At 36.2% G+C, this 24,069-nt stretch overlaps 1 protein-coding gene across 2 annotated transcripts; it reads right to left on the minus strand.

Moving 5' to 3' along the window:
• Nucleotides 1-3,744: 3,744 nt before the first annotated feature.
• Nucleotides 3,745-23,578, minus strand: igfn1.4 (immunoglobulin like and fibronectin type III domain containing 1, tandem duplicate 4). 2 transcript variants are annotated; one of them, XM_047158596.2, is made up of 23 exons: nucleotides 23,509-23,578; nucleotides 16,253-16,292; nucleotides 15,628-15,750; nucleotides 15,281-15,420; nucleotides 14,276-14,375; nucleotides 14,156-14,191; nucleotides 13,957-13,999; nucleotides 13,685-13,871; nucleotides 13,478-13,591; nucleotides 11,614-11,776; nucleotides 11,262-11,534; nucleotides 10,822-11,136; nucleotides 9,085-9,206; nucleotides 8,488-8,593; nucleotides 8,033-8,326; nucleotides 7,637-7,936; nucleotides 7,294-7,473; nucleotides 6,979-7,107; nucleotides 6,731-6,810; nucleotides 6,457-6,649; nucleotides 5,895-6,188; nucleotides 4,715-5,035; nucleotides 3,745-4,620 (listed from the first exon to the last, which is right to left on the minus strand). In XM_047158596.2, the coding sequence occupies exons 2-23, from the start codon at nucleotides 16,278-16,280 to the stop codon at nucleotides 4,616-4,618; spliced, it is 3,546 nt and encodes a 1,181-aa protein (XP_047014552.2). In that variant the 5' UTR covers nucleotides 16,281-16,292; nucleotides 23,509-23,578; the 3' UTR covers nucleotides 3,745-4,615. The 2 variants fall into 2 exon arrangements, with proteins under 2 accessions (XP_047014552.2, XP_053539765.1); XM_053683790.1 differs by lacking the exon at nucleotides 23,509-23,578 and having other exon boundaries at nucleotides 16,253-16,301.
• Nucleotides 23,579-24,069: the final 491 nt, after the last annotated feature.

A 24,069-nucleotide genomic window follows, 5' to 3' on the forward strand; every position in this document is an offset into this window, starting at 1 on the left:
CTTCGGGATGAAATGGAACACTACTGCATGCAAGGCCTCCTTCCTTGACATCAATGCCTGACCTCACTAATGCTCTTGTAGCTGAATGGGTACAAATCCTCATAGCCACACTCCACAATCTAATAGAAAGCCTTTCCAGAAGAGTGGAGACTGTTATAGAAGCAAAGAGGGGACTAACTAGCTCTAGACTAACTAACTAGGTGTCCATACACTTTTGGCCATGTAGTGTACACTCACCTGTCCAAGGACACTGGAAGTGAGGGTGCTGAAGGCGCTGAAGCACCCACAACTTTCAGGATTCCTTTACCTGCACTTGAAACAACAACAACAATAATAAAGTCCATGTCACATGTGTGCTATTTAAAATGCTATCATTATTTCATAGGAACACCAGCTCATTCATGTAATTATCCAAATCATGTGGCAACAGTGAAATACATAAATTAATGCAGACACAAGTCAACTGCTTCAGTTAATGTTCACATGAAACATCACAATGGGTAAAATGTGATCTCAGTGACTTTGACAGTGGTATAGTTGTTGGTTCAGGCTGGTTTGAATATTTCAGCACCGCTGAACTCCTGGGATTTTTGACTGACTGGCTAATTGCATGGCTAAGCAGGTGTACACGTGTTCTTATTAAAGTGGCCTATGAGTGTGTGTTTAAAATCATGTTTTGAATGGAATTTTGGGTGACTGATATTGCATATTATATTTACAAAATTATGGTGCGGCAGAAGATGATTAATTGACATTTGGGCTGATATTTATTAAGAGGATATTTTGGACTGTGCAATAAAAATGCACACTTGACATGTAACTATTAGCCGCTTAACTTACATGGCCATAATGTGGTGTTATGGGATGCTTGCTGACACTGGAGATGTGTGGTAGGACTGATACTAAGACAAAAAGTATCTACTCATTTAGATTAAAACGCCACTGTGTGACAAAGCCAAAGCTTACACAAAGGCCTATGCAAAAAAATTTATTGGGACAACAAAACAGCAATAACTTCTCAGTCTTCTTTTCAGCCATACTGAAAGAAGACACATTTCTCTCTTATATATTGAAAAATGCCAATGACTACAATGGTTTTAAAATAATATCTAGATAGAAGTAAACTACAAAAAACTATTTCAACACCTTATCTTATATGTAAACCCAGGTGGTGATCCTCCACATACTGCAATACTACCTTATATGGACCATGGTGGTTTCCTTCAGGACTCATGAACGTTGTATATCAAAGTTGTGTGAGATGTTTTTCCATGATTATTTGATGAAAGATTTATGATTCAATCATTTAAGATATATTCAATGCGATTTTTGCTTACTCATGATGCATATGTGTCTTATTTGTTCTGTTTTTGAGTCAAGATGTTTCTGTCCTTGATTATGTCCAAGATGTTTCTGTCCTTGATTATGTTTTCTCTTCTGTTTTTCTCTTATTAGCCTTGGGTATGTACACAGTAGTATAAAATCTTTGTTTGTACCCAGGCTCTTGGTCTCCTGGTTCTTCAGTCATCTTACTTCTGGTGAAACTGCAGTATTTTTGCTCATCCAGAAAAGATTTGCAAAATAGTTACAAAAGTTTGTAATATGTCCTGATGTTGCACCTCCCCCAGACAATGGACCTTAATAGTATTCATAATTAGTGCAGATAACATACTTTGTTGCAGATGAGAAATGTTGAACCTATTGCTCCTGCTCTCTTTGAGGGAGTCACTCACACCTCTTTGGGATGTACAGTATTTGCTGGTTGTCAAAAGTTGTTATTTTAATGACACTTTTAGTGAATTGTTCATTGGTACTAGCAGCAGGATTTTTACCTACTACATACTGCTCACAACACGTAAAGCTTTTTTTCTGAGTTCCTCTAACCCTGTATGTGAACCCATGTATGTACCCCCAGGCGCTATAAGACTGCACATCAAGTTTAGAGGAAGGTGTCCACTATAGGAAGCAGGTCTTTTATTTTCTTAGCACCTGAAAATTGTGAAAACACTACCTCAGTCTATAAGGGACTGTCTTCCATTTACTTTTTTGGAGCTACACTATACGTTTTCCTGTTCAAATGTTTGGATTAGAGGGGAAACTGAACTGAAAGTACAGAATATTCATGCTCTGTTTTAAAGGGTGGTCTCATTGCAGGAATTAATGTTGCTGTAACATTACACAGATATTGCTGCAGGTCTACTGTCTGACTGACTCTGGTGCCTTATAACCTAATTTGAAGAGAAGTTGTAATATTTGTGCTCTGTAATATGTTCTCTCATTATTGATGCACTGCCATGAAAGGCTATTTATGCTTTGTATATGCTGCATTGCATCATACTTGTACTTTTTCCCTGGGTAAAAATGCCTTATGACATTCTAGGCCTTCTCAACTCCTCTCTTGATTTCCTTTATAGTGCTAGATATGCATCGCAACTGGGATCCCATGGTACCCAGCGAAAAACATGATAGCACGTGACATGTTTACTCTTTGGTGGACAGACACATGCAGTCAGAAATGTGAACTGTAATAGTAAAATTCCTTTATTTATTTATTTATTTATTTATTTATTTATTTATTTATTGGGTACACTGTGGCTTAGTGGTTAGCACGTTCATCTCATGTTCGATACCCGCCACAGCCATGTGTGTGCAGAGTTTGCATGTTTATTCCGGGTACTCCATGTCCAAAGAGATGTGTGGTAGGATGACTGGCAGGTCCATAGTGTCGATTGTGTATGAATGGGTGTGTGTATGTGATTGTGCCCTGCGATGAATTGGCACCTCATCCAGGGTGTACCCCAAGGCACAAACCTTGTTCACTATGCAACCTGGGATAGGCTCCAGGTTCCCCTCGACCCTTTAGGATAAGTGGTATAGAAAATGGATGGATGGATGGATTTTTTTTCCTGAAAGAAGAGTGCAAATGCTCACCCTCTTGGACCATTCTTTGGAGGCTTGCAAATCTTTTTCAAATCACCAAAATGAATTTGATGCAAAGCAAAATTAACATCTACGAAAATATATACCAATTATTTGTATCAGGAAATTACCTAAAAATACCATGTACCTAGCCACATGTTGGCTAGAATGGTGTAAAGCTCACCACCATTGGACTCAGTGACCATTGTAGCAGTGATATTTTCTTGAATATAATGGATACCCATCCAAAGGTTGTCTGGTTTTAGCATCAGCTTGAACAATGCTACCTGCTTCAGTTTGTGATGCCAACTATAAAATGTGATAGATGAGGAATAACGGTGTATTTTAACATTGTTTTTTTCTTTTTAATTTGGGCTGGGACACCTAGTGAAATCCAAACAATAACATATCTAGACTATTCTTTGTGTATTATCTATCTGTCTAACATACACTGGCAAGGAAAAACTCACTGAGATGGCAATAGGGAAGAAACTGTGAGACGAACCAGAATCAAAAAGGACCCCATCCTCTTCTGGGGGGCTCCAGATACTGTAAAAAGAAATCATTACTCTTCTACAATTGTATACTATAGTGTCAAGCAGTGCTAAGTGTGTTGGAAAGATCTTCAGTATAAGCATCAGGGTCATTCATGATTTCAGTAGAGTTTTAGCTTTAAGCCTATAATGTCTATCTGAAGTTATCCACTGTATAATGAAAGAGATTTGAGCATATTTTTTAGGTATACTTTAGACACTGGCAACTCAGTGTGTAGTGTGTAAGTTAATCTTTATTTGTTCTGTTCTGTTTCATTGCATGAAAAGGCCCTGATAGCCCCCTTATAATAAATCACTATATCTCCACACACAAGAGCTGAACTCCAAGAGACACGGTGTGGGTAAACATGTAATGTGAAACTTCATCTGACAGCCATATTTCACTTAGTGTCCCATAGACACTTCTGGGTGTGTCATGAAATATCAGCCGCCTCATATCCTGGTAGTAAACCTCATGCAGTCTATCTGTCTCATGTGGCACTAACATTCAGGTTTTAATTAATATTAGTCAATATTAGTCTGAAAAATTTTTAGCATTTCAGTTATTATAGGAAAAACAGTCATGAGACTGCAACATTTTCAAAGCTCAGAATTAAAGTTATTTGTTTGAAAGGTTCGACACAATGCACACATCTGTATGGAGGGGATTTTACTATGGTGAATCCTATATATAAATGTAACCCATCTTTTCATGCCAATGATTGCCTTACATGTAGTAAGGTTAAAGAAACACAACACTGGAGTGGACAAACAGCTTTATATAGCTTCCAAACTGTAGTCACTGTAGACACTGTAGTGAGTCGTTTTTGACAACAAGAAGCACATTATCAGTATTCTGTAAGATATGTGCAGAAAATCCTCTTTTGTTACATGCATAAGTGTAGGCTAGTTATTAACTGTAGATACTTACAGTTATACACTGTAGATACTTAAAAAAAATTTAAAATTATATATATATATATATATATATATATATACACAGATATACATATATTCATATATATATATAGTATAAGTGTAAGTGATCTACAGTGTAAGTATAAAATATTATAATATTATAATATAATATTAGTATAAGTGATCTACAGTGTATAATCCCACTATTAACACACCGAAGTTCCCCCAGATTAAAATGCCACAGTTCAATCTGAAAGACACAAAAACATGAACATTAGTACTTCTGCTGAATCTCCGAATACTAATACTACTACTACTAATAATAATAATAATAATAATAATACCTTTAACTATAAGTTTGCTGGAGCACTCTGCTTGTCCAAGTGAGTTGACTGCAACCAATTTATATTCACCAGCATCTTTGAGCTCCACTCTAAGGATGTACATGGAGCACACACCATGAACATTGGTGATGTAATAATGTTTATTAGAGTTGATGCAGATGCCATTCAGATACCAAGAAACATGGGGTGTGGGGCAACCTCGAACAGCACACGTCATGTAGCACTGGTAGCCCTTTGGTGGAGTGTGGACTTTCAGAGGAACCAAAATGGAGGGGGGCCTCTCAGAAGTGACCCTGGCTGGCAGAGTTGTGAATAATGAAGCTAGAGAACAAAGATTGAATAGATATTTAACTGTGAAAGCTGGCTTATAAATCAGTTCCATCTATAATCCAGCATGTCAACTGTGACACTTGAAAAATTAAACAATGTCAGTTTTCTGTGTATTGTACCTGGTGTCCATGATCACCTGGGTAAAGTGTAGATCTTTATCCCTTCCATTTTGATCTCATACCATTTTCTTGTCATATCATCTAAGTTTCACCTAATTAACTTTGTCGATAATTTTTCTTGAGATTTTGACCTTTTCAGTTGCTGTTATACTGCTAAATATTTTATTATTGACATAGCAGTGAGTCAAGATAACTTTAACTTCTGTCATTCTGCCTTTCCCTTCACTATTTAGTAGTCATTTCATGTTTCCATCCCTCTGTTGCACTTTACTTTTTATGGAGTTTTGTGGGTGTCACTATGTGCAAAATAGCTATGTTGGGAACATGCTTTTCACTTACATGTGATCAACATATGAATGGGAACATGAGGAAAAACATTGTTTCAGAAACTTTTATAAATCTGGCACAAATTCTTAATTCGCTTTGGTTCACGTAAATGTTTACACACAACCTTGATTGATAAATATGGCCTGTTGTTAGTAGTATTACCATACTGGTATTTTGATTATTAATTGAAAAAGTTTAACATTAGTATGATTGATTTAAAATGTGAGACATTTATACAGTATATGCTTGAATCTCTGACAACTCTAACAATAAAAAAAATTAACTTTTTTAAGACATAAAAAATAATGCTGTGAAAATAATGATTAGTAATTTTCAATTAATAATAGTAATTTTAATTATTAGTTCTCAGGTGCACACACATGTTCTGAATAGAATCTTCTTACCTTTTATGCTGTGAACACCCCATGTTGGTGATTCTGAAGGCTCGGACAGTCCCATGTCATTTTTAGCATAGATTCTGAAATGATACTCATGTCCAGACTGGACACTGGCAGTGCAGGTTGTACAGAAGAGCTGATTAGCTATTGTGCGCCATATTAAAGTGTTGGTGTCATGTTCCACTACCATGTAGTATAGGCGATCATCCAGTTCCTGGTCTGGTGATGGAGCCCACGTGATTATCACTTTACCATCGACCTGCTGCTCCAATGTCACTGGGCCTGGTTTCTTGGGTTCATCTGGCAACAAAAGAATGCTGTGATATCAGGAAGACTGACCGGGAACCTTTTGACCTTCAGTTATAATGATTAGAATCATGTATAGAGTCAGAATAAATTAGCTGCATACTCTTCATTGGTTTATGAAATGCTCTTCACATGATCTGAATATCCCATTCACCATGCAAAATCAGTTATTATGACATAACAGCTGTATACAAGATTGAATTATTAGTCAAATTGGACCATTGCAGCTTGGAACAAAGAGTGTAGTAGAGGCTAATGTTACCTGTTACTTTGACCGTTATGTCAAAACTGGTCTTCCCACTAGAGTTTTTAGCCGTGATGGTGTACACGCCTGAGTCTGAGCGCTTAGAGCTGGGTATGGTGAGTACTGACATGCCATCAGCGTTGACAATTTTGAACCATGGAGACACAGGTTCATTATTCTTTGACCAGCTGATTTCTGGCAGTGGGGATGCCTTGGAAAAGTATTAAGCAGTTATATGCAGAAATAAATTACTGAACAAGAGCAGAGGTAATCTATAAACTCATAAACTTACCTGATAATTTACTACAATTCTGACAGTGTTTCCTGCTCTCACAACCAAGAAATTTTCAGTGTCCTTGAACTGGGGTTTCACTGAAAATCAGCATTCAACAGAAAGACATATAATATATTATTATTATTATTATTATTATTATTATTATTATTATTATTATTATTATTATTATTATATTAAAAATATTTATAAAACTTTAAAATTAGTAATCGACTTTTATGTTATTGCCTAATGTGCACACCACTTACTGTTGGGATTTTTAGCACACGCCATCAAAGAGGGGTGACTGGGTTCTCCAGCTCCGGATGTGTTAATGGCTGACACTCTAAACTCATACTCTGATCCTTCAGGCAGATTCTTCACAGAATATTTCAATGCTGTAAAAGGCCAGAAATGTTTGACTATTTTCATTCATATCAAATTCATTGATTACCTCAGTTAAAGAATGTGTGGGTGTCCTCAAATCAATGAATACACAAAATGATTGAGTGATCTGAAGCAATCTGAAGTGATATGAAGTTATCTGTCATAGATAAAATATCAAAGATAAAACTGCTATATACCTTCAATGGGTTCATTAATGGAGTTCAAAGCCACCCACTGGTTTGTGTCTTTCTTCCGTTTCTCCAGGTGGTAGCCCAGGATTTTGGTTCCTCCATCCTTCTCTGGAGGAGCCCACTCTAGATTAATGCAATTCTTGAAAGCACTGACAATTTTAGGAGGAGCTGGAGGGTCAGGGAATACTGCAAAACAGTAGCAGGTATTACATTGTTATTTGTTTACTCATGTTTTTTCCCCATGTATTAGATTAGATTATTGCTTTCTACTATGGATACCTGGCATGTCCACAATGCTTTACAGCCATAAACTCTGTTTTAAATGTATCTTGACCCTTCAGTCTCTTACCTAAAGTGCCAGCCATGATGTTATCTGTCTCCAGTGAGTTTCCGATACCCTCAGAGTTCTCTGCATAAATGCGGTAGATATATCTCTTGCCATGGGAAACATTTCTGTCCCTAAAAGTAAGTCGATCAGCTGAGACTTCCCCTAATTTCTTCCACATACTTTGGCCTGTTTGCTGCCTCTCAATTATGTAATTTTTCACTGGAGAGCCACCATCATTACTTGGTGGATTCCATTTGAGTTCGATTACAGAAGGTGTGCATTCTAATACTTCAACTGGGCCTTTTGGTGGGCTGGGCTTGCCTATTGAAAGAACACATATTACTACCATTCTTAAATATTCCATAGAATAAATAATAAATAAAATAATATTATATTTATTGTGTAAATTTGCCTTACCAAGCACAATCAGCCTGGATAAGGCCTCAGCAGTTCCAGAAAGGTTTTTAAGCTGGATCTTAATTTCTCCAGCATCTGAGTGCAGACAGTCTTTAATTTGAAGACGACTGTGGTTTGGTTCCTTTACCACTTTCACTCCACCACCATCCATCAGCTCAGAACCTTCCTTAAACCATTTGATCTCTAGAGAGTCTTGTGGGGGGAACATCATCTTAAAGGTTGCATTTTGGCCTACTTTAACCACCACAGGTTTGGAGAACTTGTGCAATTCATCACGGTCGAATTCGGGAGCATCTGAAACATTCATCGAAAATACCAGCTCAGATCCTAGCTTGTTATTTTTTATTTTTTAAGGTAATATGAAATATATTATATGTACACGTTATATAAGATAATCAAGATGCCGCAGCTTTTCTTAAGTTAGAAAGAAGAACTTAATGACTAGACTTGGATACCTCCAGCTATAATTGTGGCTTGGCTGTCTGAGTGTGTGTCCTTGCAATTTTGGTTAGTCAGTTTAGGAGTGCCTGCATCTTTACAAATAATCCCTTCAAAAGGAAGCTAATATGGGGGGGGGACAAAAACAAACATATTTCAGAAGATTGTAAATAAGATTATAAGAATAAGATTGAAAATGTACAAAAACGTTTACAGCAAGCGGCAGAATTATTGGCACCCTTCAAGGAAATAGGCAAAAATTGAAGAAATGTCTTACATCCGATGCTACAGCAAAAATCAGTCACAATAACTTTTTTAAATAATATTTTCTCTAAAAAACATTAGGCAAAATTAATACACAATTCTTGACAAAAATATATCTAACTTGTCTAACCTTATGTACTGGGTATAAATATGTGGTTACATGCATGTAGATTTCATCAAATAATTTTTGGGGAGTGTTTACTTTTTTGAAATCAATGCTTTACTAAAGAAAACTTTTTTTGCATTAAAATATTGTGATAACATAAAAATATATTACATCCTGCTGAAAATATTACTTGTATATATTGGATGCAGATAATTCTGGAGTTGACTATATAAGAGTGCCTTACCTTTTCTGCATCATTGGAACAAACTCCATTAGTTCTATCAGTGTTAAGTCTAGTGACAAATTCTGGTGGCTTGCCATGGCCTCTATCTTCTGACAGTTGGCTGGACAGGCAAGCTTGATCATCTAACAAAAGCACAGATGGAATTGTTGGCTATTTACCTAATGGTCACAAACATTATTTTTTTCTAGAGCACCAATTTGAGTGTATAATGAATACCAAATCACAAAGTTATTGCACCCAAATAACTGCATTATTTCCTGCACGTGTTTTGACAAATGCATTCTGTCTTGACAATTTTTGTTAATACACAAGCATTTTGTACAACGATTTTCATGTACATGTTGAATTTTACACTTTGGTCCTGTGTTTAACTCAACATACTTACAGAAAAGATTATATTGTGAATACAGTTAAGAAGTTTTGTTAATTTCTTACACTTGATTCCTTTTTAAAAAAAAAAAAAAATATTTCATAGACTATGTGCAAAATTTGGTCTTGGAAAACAATAGGCAGTTAAATATTAGTGTTAAATATTAGGCATAAATTATAATAATATTATTACATTTTGTCAGTCATATTACATGTTTGTTAAATAAGTAATGTTGATTAATTATGTTGCAACACTGTCCATTTTGATAGCTTCCTTTACTGGAGGCTGAGTTTGCAATGAATGTTGATCATTATAAGAAATAGTAATAATCTTAATAATCTCACACGAAATTGACAAATCTACCGGGTACTGGTACTAATGATTTCATATTCAGTTTACTTTGTGACAGACAAGTAGCTTCAAAAAACCTTACTTATGATTTTAACAAAACAGAAGTTTTCATTTGGTAATGCTAGTTATGTACACTATATGGCCAAATGTATGTGGACACCTGACCATCACATCCATATGTGTGTCTTCCCCAGATTGTTGCCACAATGCTGGAAGCACACAATTGTCTAGAATGTCTTTTTATGCTGTAGCATTAAATTTAACTTTCACGAGTTCAGTAAACTGGAATGTGGACTCTGCACCTGACCTCACTAATGCTTTTGTGGCTGAATGTGCAATCCAAACATATATACTCAATTAGATGACGGTGAACTAGATCAACCTGTGATCCTTTCTGTTTGTTTGTATCTGTTTAAAACACCTTATCTGTTCAGTCAAAATAATGTTTTCATAATTGGTTACATCCCTAGTCTAGAGCATTCTTAGAGTGCCACCCAGTGGCTAAAAAAATCCCCAAATAAATAACAAACATAAATAACATATATAAAAAATGACAAGCTACCCTGTTTCTGTATCATTTTGTGCTTTTTTCATTAATCAGAGACTTTACTTTGCACTGTTCATCTTACATGGGCATGAAAAACAGCATTTTAAATGTATGCCTAATTGTATAATTACATGTGGACATCTATTCAATTTCAATGCCTTTATTCATTAAAAAAGCTTTTGGAATTTTATTTTATTTTATTTTATTTATTTATTTTTACAGTTAGCAGTTCATGGGTTGTAACATTAGACAGGTTTCACAGCAGTAACTCCCTTTCTTAAGAAGTGACACGTTAGAAATTCTCATTATTATTATTTTGCACACTGTAACTTGCACAGTATTATTTTATTTTACAAAAATATTTTACAAGGATATTTATACCTCTAATCATAATATGTAGGTAGAAATGAAACTATTATAGATAATTATTTCTTATTATGACTAAAGATATAATGCAGTCCATCTTTACCTGTCCTTCCAATGTCAGGGCTAGCACCAAGTCCAAAAGCAGGTACAGAACCAGCACTAGACTCAAAAGCAGAACTACCATCAGACAAAGAACCAGTGCCAGATCCTGATGCAGATGCAGAAGTGTTGCTGTCTGTAGAAGCTGCTGCTGCTTTCTCTGGAATAGCTGTTTTGGTGGCTGATATCATCGCTGCTTTGTCTTTCTGCAGCTTGTTTCGCTGCTCTGCTGCAATTTCTGTCAGATTAAGGCCTGATCCTCCTGCCTGCGTTGTTTTTCGCGCTTTCTTTTTGCCATGGAGGTTTGGATCATTATCAGCTTGATCATGAAACAGAAATGACAGGTAACATGGAAAATAGATATAGACGATTAGTATCTCTATTATCATGTTGTTGTTTTTTTTTATCTTTATCTATCACCTACACAAGGGAGCATGATCTTACCCTCCACTACCAGCCAGGCATTACAGGACTTGATACCTGCCACAGCAGCATATATGCCTTTATCCACCAGCATGCAGTCTTTAACCACCAGTCGGTGAATCAGCTTGTCTTCTGAAACTGTTATGTCATATTTTTCTCCCTGTTCCAGAGGGACATTTTTCCCCACCCATAGAATTTTTGAGAAGGGATTAGATAGAACACACTCAAACACTGCATCTTCTCTCTCCATAGCTATAACCTCCTGAATCTTTACAAGGAATTCCACCTTTGGAACTAAGAGAAATATATTAGTAGGATAATCATCTATGATGAACATCACATAGAGCTTATTTACTGTAAATATTTTACTTACTCTTAAGGTCAGTGGAGAACATGGTCACATTCTCAACATCTAACTGATAAAAGCCAGCATCATCAGGGAGGAGGTCCCTAATAGTAAACATATACTTCCTGCCCACTTGTTTTAGGCTGTGTTTCATCTCAATGTCTTTGGAGTACTCAATCATTTCTCCATCCTAGGCAATGAATCAAAGTTTCAAAGAAAAATGCCTCAGTGCATGCCACTTTATATTCATGATGAATGTACAGCTTCGGTCAGAAGTTTACATACATTCATCATGAACGTGAATGTCATGGAAATATTAGGCTTTCAATAATTTCTTTGAACTGTTCTTTTTCTGGGGCAGAATGATTGTACAACATACATCTTTAATGTAAAAAAAACAAAAACAAGAATTTGATTCACAAGTTTTATTTTTATTTGGGGTTTTCTGTAGTCAACACAAGGTCAAAATGATACATAGAGCACACCTAATATTTAGTTGAATGTCCATTAGCAAGTTTCACCTCGAGCAAACGCTTTTGGTAGCCATCAACCAGCTTCTGGCAGAATTCTGGTTGGGTATTTGACCACTCCTCTTGGCAGAATTGGTAAAGTTCAATGACATTTGTTGGTTTCCTGGCCCTGACTCGACTTTTAAGCACAGTCCACAAATTTTCGATAGGGTTGAGATCAGGACTTTGGGAAGGCCATTCCAAAAGCTTAATTGTTAGCCTTCTTTATCCATTCCACAACCAGCTTTGATGTGTGTTTGGGGTCATTGTCCTGCTGGAACACCCAATTGTGTCCAAGTTTCAACCGTCTGGCTAATGGTTTTAGAATATGCGGAATAATTCTATGGTAGTCCTCCATCCACTTTTTGCAATGCACCAGTTCCACTGGCAGCAAAACAACCCCAGAGCATAATGCTACCACCACCATGCTTAACAGTTGGTACAGTGTTCTTTACTTCTCCAAACATACCTCTGGTCATTGTGGCCAAACAACTCAATCTTTGTCTCATCTGACCATAAAACTTTCCTCAAGAAGGCTTTTTCTTTGTTCACATGGTCAGCTGCAAACTTTACATGGGCTTGAAGGTGCCGATTTTGAAGCAGGGACTCCTTTCTTGGACGGCAGCCTTTCAGTCCATGGCGATGTAAACCTCACTTGACTGTGACACTGCTGTTTCAACAGCTTCCAGTTCATGGCAGGCCTGTGCCTTGGTGGTTCCTGGGTTTTACCTGACCAAACCAATTTCCTCTCAGCTGAGGATGACATTTTGGGTGTTCTTTCAGACCTTGGCAAAGTGGCTACACTTCCCAATAACTTGTACTTATGTACAATTGTTTGAACTGATGATCTTGGAATCTGCTATTTTTTTTAGAAATGGCTCCAAGAGACATTCCTCACATTTGTAAATCCACCATCCTCTTTTTCAGATCTGCACTGTGATCCTTGGTCTTTCCCATAGTACTGTGTTGGTCAATCCAATGACTGCTGTCAAACAAACCCTTTTCATGTTGGCACAGATGGCACCGCTGCCATCTTTAGTCAGTCATGATCACTAACAGGAAATTAAAAGGCCTTGGTCTTGGCAAATTAAAGGACATTTTGGAACTTTCAGTACCATTGAATTAATAATCTATGTGCTTGTATGTATATTTTTGGTCCTGTGTTGATTACAGAAAACCCCAAATGAATTAAAACTTGCGAACCAGTTTTTTTAAAATTAAATATGCATGTTGTACAATCATTCAGTCCCCGAAAAAGAAAATTTCAAAGAAATTATTGAAAGCCCAATATTGCCATGACATTCTTATCTATGATGAGTGTGTGTAAACTTCCAACCACAACTGTATCAGTTAAGATGGGTAGTACTTCTCAGTCATCTTACCTTGTAAATGAATATCCTACTACTTGGGTCTACAAGGTCCAAATCAACTTCAAATAATGCTGTGCCATTGGATTTCACTTCAATGTGCTTCAGGTTGGAAATGCTTTTCACAAACTGGACAGAGGAGGACAGCAAAGATCCTTCATTACAACATAGAACAATTTTCAAACTGAATCGAACTCATTATCTGAAAGATCTCTGAAATACCTCAGCTTGCTGCTCTTCTCTTTCTCTTTTTATTTCATTTAGTTTCTTCAGCATCCACCGGAAATCAGTCACTCCATATTCAGCACAAATGCACTCATAATCTTTCTTATTGGCACTAAGTAAAATCTCCCAGAACTTGGGATCAATTTCTCCCTCCTTTTTTTGTACAGTTTTTGGGCACACATTACTGTAGATATTACAGAAAACAAGTTTAAAAACTGGAACAGAAAGTAATTAGAATGACTAGAATGACAGTGTAAATGTGAAGGGACCTTTTTCTTTTCAGTGTAAATTTGAGTTCATTCGGTTCCAATTCTGTTGGAAGAAAAAGTCGTGAAAATGACTCTCCGACCTGATACTCACTATATGATTATTATTATAATTATGATGGTGATGGTTGTTACTATTATTATTATTATTATTATTATTATTATTATTATTATTATTATTATTATTATTATTATCACTCACTGGCAGCTTTCTTTGCTTTGTCTTTCTTGTATCCCACTGAAATGCAAGCATATTTCTCACATTTGAAATTAATTATTTAGTTATTTATGTAACCATGAGATGTCATATCAGATTTCATACCTTCAATAACATTTAATACAACAGTGACAGAAGCTCTGCCAAACTCATTCGTTGCAAAACACTTGTAAGTGTCAGCTTGTTCTGGAGAAACATTGGGCATCTAGAACACAAAAAAGCCAGCAGGGATTATCTTCAGAATTGCCCTTATCTCTTTTGGAATATAAACTAACAAGTTTCACAGACATTTGACGAACAGAAATGGAATAATGAGTCCCCAAACAAATCATCATCAAAAGCAACAGTCAGTATGTGGTGTGTTCACCAGCTGCTTTAGTACTACAGTGCGTCTCATCCTCATGGACTGGACCAGATTTGTCAGTTCTTGCTGTGAGATGTTACCCCACTCTTCCACAAAGGCATTTGCAAGTTCTCGATCACGTCTGGGGGAAACATGGTTGCATGTAATTTTCCATCTCTCAAGGACAATCAGCTGTCTTTCCTGTCTTCCTGTAGCACTGTCTTAGGCATCTTACATTACAGACATTGCAGTTCATTGCTCTGGCCACATCTGCAGTCCTCGTGCCTCCCTGCAGCAGGCCTATGACATGTTCACGCAGGTGAGCAGGAACCCTGGACTTCTTTCTTCTGGTGTTTTTCAGAGTCAGTAAAAAGGTGTCTTCAGTGTCCTAAGCTATTGTAACTGTGACCTTAATTGCCTACTGCCTGTAAACTGTTAGTGTCTTAAGGACTGTTCCACAGATGCATTAATAATCGTTTATGATTCATTGAACAAGCATGAAAAACTTTGTTTAAACCCTTTCCAATAAAGATATGTAAAGCTTTTTTTGGATTTTACAAAATTAGCTTTAAAATACAGCCTCCTGACAAAGGGACATTTTTTTGCTGAATATATGTATATATATATATATATATATATATATATATATATATATATATATATATATATATATATATATATATATATATATATATATATATATATATATTTATATATGTGTGTGTGTGTGTGTGTGTGTGTGTGTGTGTGTGTGTGTGTATACTTACCTCAATTGTGTGTTCTCGAGAAATGGGATCGAACTTAGTCTGATATTTCTGTCGGTCTGATAAAATGCCATTATTTCTGGTCCATGTGACAGTAGGTTCTGGATCCCCTATGACAATGGCCTTGAAAATAGCTAATTTACCTGTTTGACAAGAAACATGAACATGATGTGTAATGTAGTGTGGTTTTCCCCAAAATATATTGGAAGAACATTACTACTATTAACTGCTAATAATTACTAGGTAATGACTCAGTAAGTAATAATAAAATAACAATTTGGAGTTACCTATGAGTTATTGAGCAGTATTGTAAAGTGTTGTAGTGATAAAGAAGTGTTAAAGAAATATACCTTCTTGAATGGTCAAAGCGATGGGTTTGCGGGTAAAGTCTGGATGAGCTTTTCCTTCTGGAAGTTCTTCCACAAATTGAGTGATCATCACTCCAGGTACTTTGGACCTCTTCTTGATGCCCACTGATAATACAAATGAACAAAAGCGATTGGCTTGCCAGTTTTATCTTAACCATTCAAGAGTATTGTAAATATTTGAAGACTATATAGCTTTTACTTTGTTTTTAAGTTTAAAGTGCAAAAATTGAGAGAATAGGAGAGAGCTCTAAACCTTCATTAATTCTAATTCTGCATTAATCAGTGTCAAAGGAATTTATTTGAGTTAACATAGCTGTCCTTTACATTTTACAACAAAGTAAGTCAATAATGCAGATATAATTACAGTTTTTATGAAGGTTACAAATGAGTGAGAAAAGCTTCAGTCATCCAGATTGTAGCTGCCCCACTGAGAAACCTATGTGGTGATAAAGACCAAACCTCTAAATATACCCTTAGATAGTTTTTTCGGGTATATTTTATCTGCACCATACCAGTAGGATTTTGTTGGTCAGGTTTTTGGATTGTGGCAAAGCGCAACAGTGGTAGATACTTAGTAAAATACCATTTGTAAATAGAATACATTTACCTTGGCCTTTAGATGTCTGATCTGTCATCTTTGAAGTTTTCTGCAACATTTTTAAAATAGTAGTCAGAGAAACTGATAAATCACAAAAGATATCTGAAAGTGTACAAGAAAGGCATGGTGTAAGTGTTTGAAACTTTGATACTGCATCAGCTATTAAGTGATTGATACATGCTGGCTGGAGTTTGTATTCAATTAAGGCAGGAGTCTTGTTAATATCTTGTTTGAGTAATAAATAAATAGACGGCTTTAAAACACCTTTAGGGGCACTCACGACTTACCAGTGAGTTTCCTATTTCAGATTTAAGAACCTGTTTTAAATCAGACCAAAAATTACCAAAAAAATTTTAACCAGCAAGTGATTTACTCCTCCAGTCATGCAGTTAATTATACTGTAGATAGCTAACAATTTACAACTGTGGCCTGATATCAAGAATAAAGGTCCTGGGATTTGAAATCATGTTCTTTAGTTTAAAGCACAGCATTACAACTTGTTAACCACATGAACTACAACATAATTGGTCCCACTGCTGTGTGTATTCAGAGAAAACAAAAGCTTTCTGAACTGTTACTCATGGCATTCATATTAGACTATAATGATTATATTAATCAAGACATTGTAGCCTAGACTTCATCTGACATGGTGAAGTTTAAAACTCACATTGATGTTTCTGTGGGCCCAGACACACCCTTGCTATATGTCTTACTGTGGGTATTAACTAATTCACGGTAGGCAATGAATAATATGCTTTAACTTGAATAAATTAATAATAAGATTGGATTGAATTTGAACATCTGGCCTGGATTGGCCATTGGGAGATTCAGGAGATCACTTTCACATCATTTGTTTTTATTATTATTAAATGTAAACAACTCGTGCTTTTCTTTTTGAGATACACTCAAAGTATTAGGAACACAATAAAACTGGGTAAAACTGTGTGTTTAGACATGCAGAGAGTGGTTGTTTGAGTTACTAGAGCATTCCTGGTCTTCTCTTACCCCTCTTTCATTAACAGTTTCTGAAATGCTCCAAGCAACTCATCTGGCACCATCAACCATGCCTTGGTCAAAGTCACTTACATCACTTTTTTTCCACATTCTGATGTTTGATCTGAACATTACCTGAAGCTCATGACCTGTGCCTACATGATTTTACGCACTGAGCTTCTGCCTCGTGATAGGCAGATTAGATATTTGCATGAATGGGCAGATGTGCGGAGGTTCCTAATACATTGGTCCATGAGTGTTGATTACAATATTGGTCTCGGTATTTATTGTTGATTACTGGATTGGTTTTCTGGGTGGTTATTTGAATTTGAAATTTTCTCCCAGTAAGACCTTGCTTACGAGTTATAAAAAAAAAGAGCACGTTAGACTTTAGAGTATAACTTAGTATACAGATGTGGCCTATAAAAAATGCCCTTTTTTATATGCAGGATCAGGAAGCCTATCACGCAGAAATCCGCAGAAACCCTCAGGACTAGTCAGACCAATGTCTTAGAATTCAATACATTTGTTACACTTCCCAGAATATCCACCAGGTGGCGCTTGGACTCAAGTATTCCCGCATGTGAATGCCAAACCGAAACCCTCATAAGGTGGGTTCCCTCTCTTACATGGCTGTAATTAATTATCATAAATATCATTATCTGTTTTTATTGGAAGCTTAAAATGTTGTTGTTTATTTCTGCTAATTCCGGTTTATTTTACAAATATTTTCTGCAATATTCAAAGGAAAAAGTTTATTTAATGAAGATAGTTTAAATAAATAAATAAATAAATAAATAAAGTTAAAATATTTTTTTTTTTAAAAAGTAAACTAAAAGTCAAAGGTTTTCAAATACTTGTTTGAAATACATTCTTTATCATTTAATTTATTTTAATAGCTAAACAAAGCTATAAAATAACCCAAATATTCCCATTTAATTATTGGTAAGTGTGGTCGAGTAGTAGATGGTATGATTACTGTGCCAGAAGTTGTGGGTTCGAATTCCCCCTTATGTATATATTCTCATCACAATAAAACCATATCTACATCAGTGACCTTTGTTACCATTTGTTTTGTAGCTATTTAAACACGCTACAAAGTGGTGATCGATTGCTGGAATGTGTTTGGAAATCAATCTGTGTGCGCTTTGCCGCTGATATCATACTTGAAAAACTCTGCTGGAAAACGAAATTTGACACAATATTTCGCTGTCCATTCAATTCAATTCAATTTTATTTGTATAGCACTTTTTACAATAGACATTGTCTCAAAGCAGCTTTATAGAAATATCAACATGGTATACAGATATTTAAGGTGTGAATTTATCCCAACTGAGCAAGCCACTGAGTGGCGACGGTGGCAAGGAAAAACTCCCTAAGATGTTTTAAGGGGAAGAAACCTTGAGAGGAACCCGACTCAGAAGGGAACCCATCCTCATCTGGGTAAAATAAATTAAATTGCTGTCGATTTCATCTAAACTCTCCCTCTACCAAGGGCTTAGATTTGATTTTGACATTGGTGGGGACATAAAAGCAGTCTGCAGAGACAACAACATATGCCTATTCAAAGCTTTTATTTCAAAAGCACATTGTCACAATACTGAATTTCACTACTAACATATGACCGTGTCATTGTTTGACCTCACCTGTTACCCTGCCTCTCCACCTGCCTCTCTTCCTGCTCTGTCTGAGATACTACCTAGCAAGACTGCTTATGTCAGCTGACCAGACAAAATAACACTTTGATGCATGCCATATGAACATTGAGGAAAAACATTTATGGATTAGTTAAGTATTATTATTACTACCATTATTGTTCACTCTACACATTACAGAGTGAGAAAATATTGAAGTGGTTTACACTTTGAATTGTTGTAAAGTAGCTCTTAATGTCCACTTGTGTGTGTGTGTGTGTGTGTGTGTGTGTGTGTGTGTGTGTGTGTGTGTGTGTGTGTGTGTGTGTATGTGTGTGTGTGTGTTTGGCAGTTAGGCTAATTTGGTGATATGCTGAGTCAGGATGGCAGCCAAAAAAAGAAAGGTGGGCATTAGGAGCCACTTTACAACAAGTCAAAGTACACACACACACACACACACACACACACACACACACACACACACACACAAACTAATGTTTAGGCTTGCCACTCATCCGGTTAATACAGGATTGTCACGTACTGAAAACATGCACTGTCCCTGAATCAATATGAGAGGCGATTGATTTGTCCTATATTTTCATGCACAGAATGGAACTGTTGGTATAAGGGTGGTGCCTTCCTCAAGTACTGTCTTCCGCACGTACCTCAAATAAGCCTGCATGATATGCAACTAATTGACGGAGCTCTGGCACTTTGTACAACCAGATGTAGCTACAGCCTCTTACACGTTAGCAAGAAATGGCAAAGCCAATCCTATTAGCAAGTGAGAGAGGCGGGACTTGTAGTAGAGAACGAGATCTGTTAATCGTTTGTGTACCACAAGTTGTGCCGCTGCACAAACAGCCAGGACGCTCTTTTAAAAGAGATTCTTAATCTCAATGAGACTTTTCCTGGTTAAATTAAGTTTGAGACAATTCAGTAGGCTAGATACTGGTAGGGACATGTCCCTAGCGTCCCTACTAAATTTGAGGCCCTGTCCTCTACATGATGTTTGTATCATTGTAAAGATGAAAAATAAGGGGTCTGATTGCGCTAAATCAGCCAAAAAAAAAAAAAAAAAGCCTGGCCTATCTAAAATTTTCCATTGTAACAAGATTCGTACTTGTCACTCAATCATTTTTTGCGGTGATGATGAACCACACTATCAAGTTGAGCTATGTGATGGATGTAACATAGTTTTATTGTAGCTTTAGTAAACTTTAGAGTAAAACGTAGTAATGGAAATAAAGCTCATGCTCTAGTTCAGTGTTTCCCTATCTTTTTTCAGTCACGGCACCCTTTGAACATTTTCAAAAATTTGTGGCACCCTACACAAACACTAATGCTAGACAGCGTTAAGCCTGATTTATCATATATATTAAATGTTTTATACACATTTTAGAATTTTAGAAATGTTTGAAGTATTTTTCAGGCACCCCTGCTCTGATCAGACGGCACACGGTTGGGATGCTCTAGTGAATAAATGGCATTGTGACATAAATTAATGAGTTGTTAGCAATGTGAAATGAAAAGCTTGAGCTGCACAATGAATAAAGATTATGGCTCAGTTTCTTAATTTTACTTAAATTGTGAGAAAGTAATTCTTTTTAAAGGAATTATGCAACACTTAATGCTGTTAAGAGTTACTATTAAAGCTTTATTGTATCTGGACACTGCCAAAACACAAGGTGGCACCATCATACCTCTCTGGTGTCATTCATTATTCTGTATTTCGGATTGCTTTTTATGTTCTCAGACTTTCATGAATATTCTCATACTCTCATTTTATATTTATATTTTTATTTTTCATTTTTTACTTTTATTGACTGAATGGCTCCTCATATTAGGATTTCTTTATCTTAATCCTTCTTAAAGATAAATTGATACATGTTCCTTAATGAAAAATATAGACGTTGCATAGAACTTTTATCAATCTGTAATACAAATATAAATGCTTTTATCAATCTGTAATACAAATGTAATAATAAATATTTGGATTAGCTAAAAACATGTTAAAATGTGAAAACATAGTAATTAAATTGATTAATCATTTGAAACATTCAGACAACGTAATGTATACAGTTAATCCAGACTTTTCAAGCAACAAAAAGGTCCATAATATTATTACATATTTTTTAACCACAAGCTGTTGTGTAAGATTCCATTTCAGGCTTTAATCAAGTGCACCTCTGGAGCTGTAGAATAAATATAATTATCCTTATAAAGTGGTAATCCCAGGCTTGTCAAACACACGCAGGTGTAAATTTGGCCTGTGCCCCCATCAGAACAGGAGCACTCCTTTTCTGGTATGAATTTCATGGCTGAAAATGGTCCAGGGCACCTGACTCAGTTGGGGTCAGTTTTTATGATGCCATGTGGCTGGTTACATATGCTAACATTAAATGCAGTCACCTGATGCCAGTATTCTTGCCTGAGCAGAGGCATGATAGGGGAAGCATTGCTCTTTCATTGTGTGAAATGGTGAAATGTGCTCTTCAAGGGCATTCAGTATACACCCTAACTGAGACATTTAATATAGGGCTTGGTGGTAAGAGTAAAACTAGATTTTTAGCTTTCTATACACATGCAGAATTTATTTAACTCACAAGATGTTTGCCTACCAGTGGTTATTTTTACGGTATGTGATGGGTGTGAATAAGTGAACTTGAATTGTCATATATGAAATAAATAAATAAATAAAAAGTCCTAGCTGAATCTATTTTGTGCGTAGTGTGTACTATCCTTTGTTCTCCTGTCAACACACTACTTTTGTATTAACCAATAATTATATAAATAATGAAACTCTCTGACAGCAGGTCTCTGACAGCTGTTGACTTGAGTTCAATGGAAAATGTTTAGCTGAGTGGGTACAGGCATTTTTTGGCATAGTCTGTGAGAGATATTTCATACCACAGCACTTTTGAATTCTTAATTCTGTTACTTGATTTCTATAACCATTACTGTAACAATAACGTCTATAGCAACAATTCTGGCAGTAGTGCTGGCTGCAATTGAAACCACAGGTTTATTAGCACACTCAGTTTATATTATACTATATGTTTCTATAGCATATACAGAATTTATTTGGGGGATGTTCCACATAATTTTAGTCTATCCATCCATCCACTTTTCAGGGTCATGGGGAAACCTGGAGCCTATCCCAGGAAGCATCGGGCACAAGGCAGTGTACACCCTGGACAGGGTGCCAATCCATCGCGGGCACAATCACATACACACTCACATACCCATTCATACACTACGGACACTTTGGACTCACCAATCAACCTACCATGCATGTCTTTGGACTGGGGGAGGAAACCAGAGTAAATACCCTGAGGAAACCCCCGCAGCACGGGGAGAACATGCAAACTCCGCACACATGGCCCTGGCGGTTCTCGAACCCCAGACCCTGTAGGTGTGAGGCGGACGTGCTAACCACTAAGCCACCATGTGCCTAATAATTAATAAATAAATAAATAAAAAATGTGAGACTTGGAAACATTTTTGGAAGGATTCTCCAATAGTCAGATTTATGGCTGTTTCCTATAACTGTTCTGTTGCGAGAAAGTCTTCATATATCTGTATGCATTCTTGTTAACATGACAATCTACATTTTATTAACTTGAGAAGAGTGAAAGCAGAATCTGATTAAGCAATGTTTGTTCATAGGTGTTATAATGTAAGTGATCACAGGAACTTATAAAATCATAAAACTATGGCAAGTAATGCTGGAACAAGTATGTTGGAAAATTGCTGTGGTATAGGGAAAAAATGCTGTGATATAATGTATAATGTTTTAATGTAGTTAAAGATTGTCCAGAAGGTAAAACTATGCTTTTTGACAAGTATATTTTACTGATTTTGCTCTTCAAAAATTCCTTTTTATCAGATGAGCTCTAATTGAGCATCTCTGCACTGTACAGTTTAGTGGCTTCCATGCTAAACATGCTAAACATGAGCCAAGAAAAGACTTATGAGGTTCCTTAGGATACATACACACACACACACACACACACACACACACACACACACACACACACACATAGTGTTCTAATTACCAGCCTATTTAAATGCCATTTTAAGATACTATTTGGTTTTAGAGGTTTTTAAATTAATAGTGTGTTTGTGTCTGTTGGGGGGTGGGGGGGTGGGGGTGTATGGGTGGTCTTTGGGGGACAGACTATGCCACAGATGTACACATACGATTTCATCTAAGAATTTAAATGTTTAGTATTTTCCTTCCAAACTGAGTTCACTAACTAAAAAATGAAATGAAAGATTTCAAGGTGCGTCTGCTATACAAAGCGTTCATATTAGCATTAAATGTGTTATTCAAGTTGAAATTCAACCTCAAACAATAAAATAAATGTTTCTTTTACATCTTTTTTGGAAAAATAAAAGCTATTTTGCTTATTGCTTTTTCTAGGTTTCACATTTTTATTTTTTGCATGGATGCTGAAAAGTCTAAAACCATAAATCATATTTAGATCTTAAATATTACCATATTTAGATTCTGCAATGTATTAATCTGAATGATGGGAATGAAACTGCCAATACAAACTGAATTAAACAGTGAAAAGAAAATTCTTATATAAAAGTTAAAATGTTCAAGTCACAGCAGTCTGATGATGAACTTACCCTTAGTGAGATGATCTGCTCCACTCTTAGTGCTCTGCTGCTCCGCCTAATAGTCCAGCGTTTCCTCTGTATCCACAAGGCTAATAAATCGTTTTGCAAATGCCAGAGCATCAGCAAGGTTCTCCACCTCAACATTTTACTACCCAGTGAGTGCCAGAATGAGGAGATTAAATTATAGACAGAGGGCTCTAACTGAAAGGATACAAGTTGTGTAAGTAGCTAATGGAAAGACACTAGAAGAGTGTTAAAGCTTGATGACCTCTAAATTCTGGTCCTCAAGTATCACTGCCCTTCATTTTTTGATGTTTTCTCTACTTTCTCTACCCCTCCTGATTCCACTTATCAGCTTATTAACAAGCCTATAACAAACTGAACTGGGTGAGTTTGAGGAGGAAAAACACCAAAAGGTGTAGAGTGGTGGAAATGTAAGGCCAGGGCTGGCAAACAGTGTCAATTTATTTTATCTTTAAAGTTTACTGTACATAATGTTTGTCACAAATACTACAAAAAGGCAGGTTTTCATTCTTTTTCATGTTGCTATGTTGTATTATATAGGATTTT

This window comes from Ictalurus punctatus, chromosome 11 (genome assembly GCF_001660625.3).
Source record: "Ictalurus punctatus breed USDA103 chromosome 11, Coco_2.0, whole genome shotgun sequence".
NCBI classification, from domain to species: Eukaryota; Metazoa; Chordata; class Actinopteri; order Siluriformes; family Ictaluridae; genus Ictalurus; species Ictalurus punctatus.

Bases quoted from the DNA above. Each gene is read 5' to 3' on its own strand.
- igfn1.4 (XM_053683790.1), bottom strand. From the start codon at position 16,301: ATGTTGCAGAAAACTTCAAAGATGACAGATCAGACATCTAAAGGCCAA. The intron at 14,192-14,275 runs GTATGAAATCTG...CTTGCATTTCAG, and splicing joins TGTATTAAATGTTATTGAAG to TGGGATACAAGAAAGACAAA. The intron at 13,872-13,956 runs GTCCCTTCACAT...TAATATCTACAG, and splicing joins TTTACACTGAAAAGAAAAAG to TAATGTGTGCCCAAAAACTG.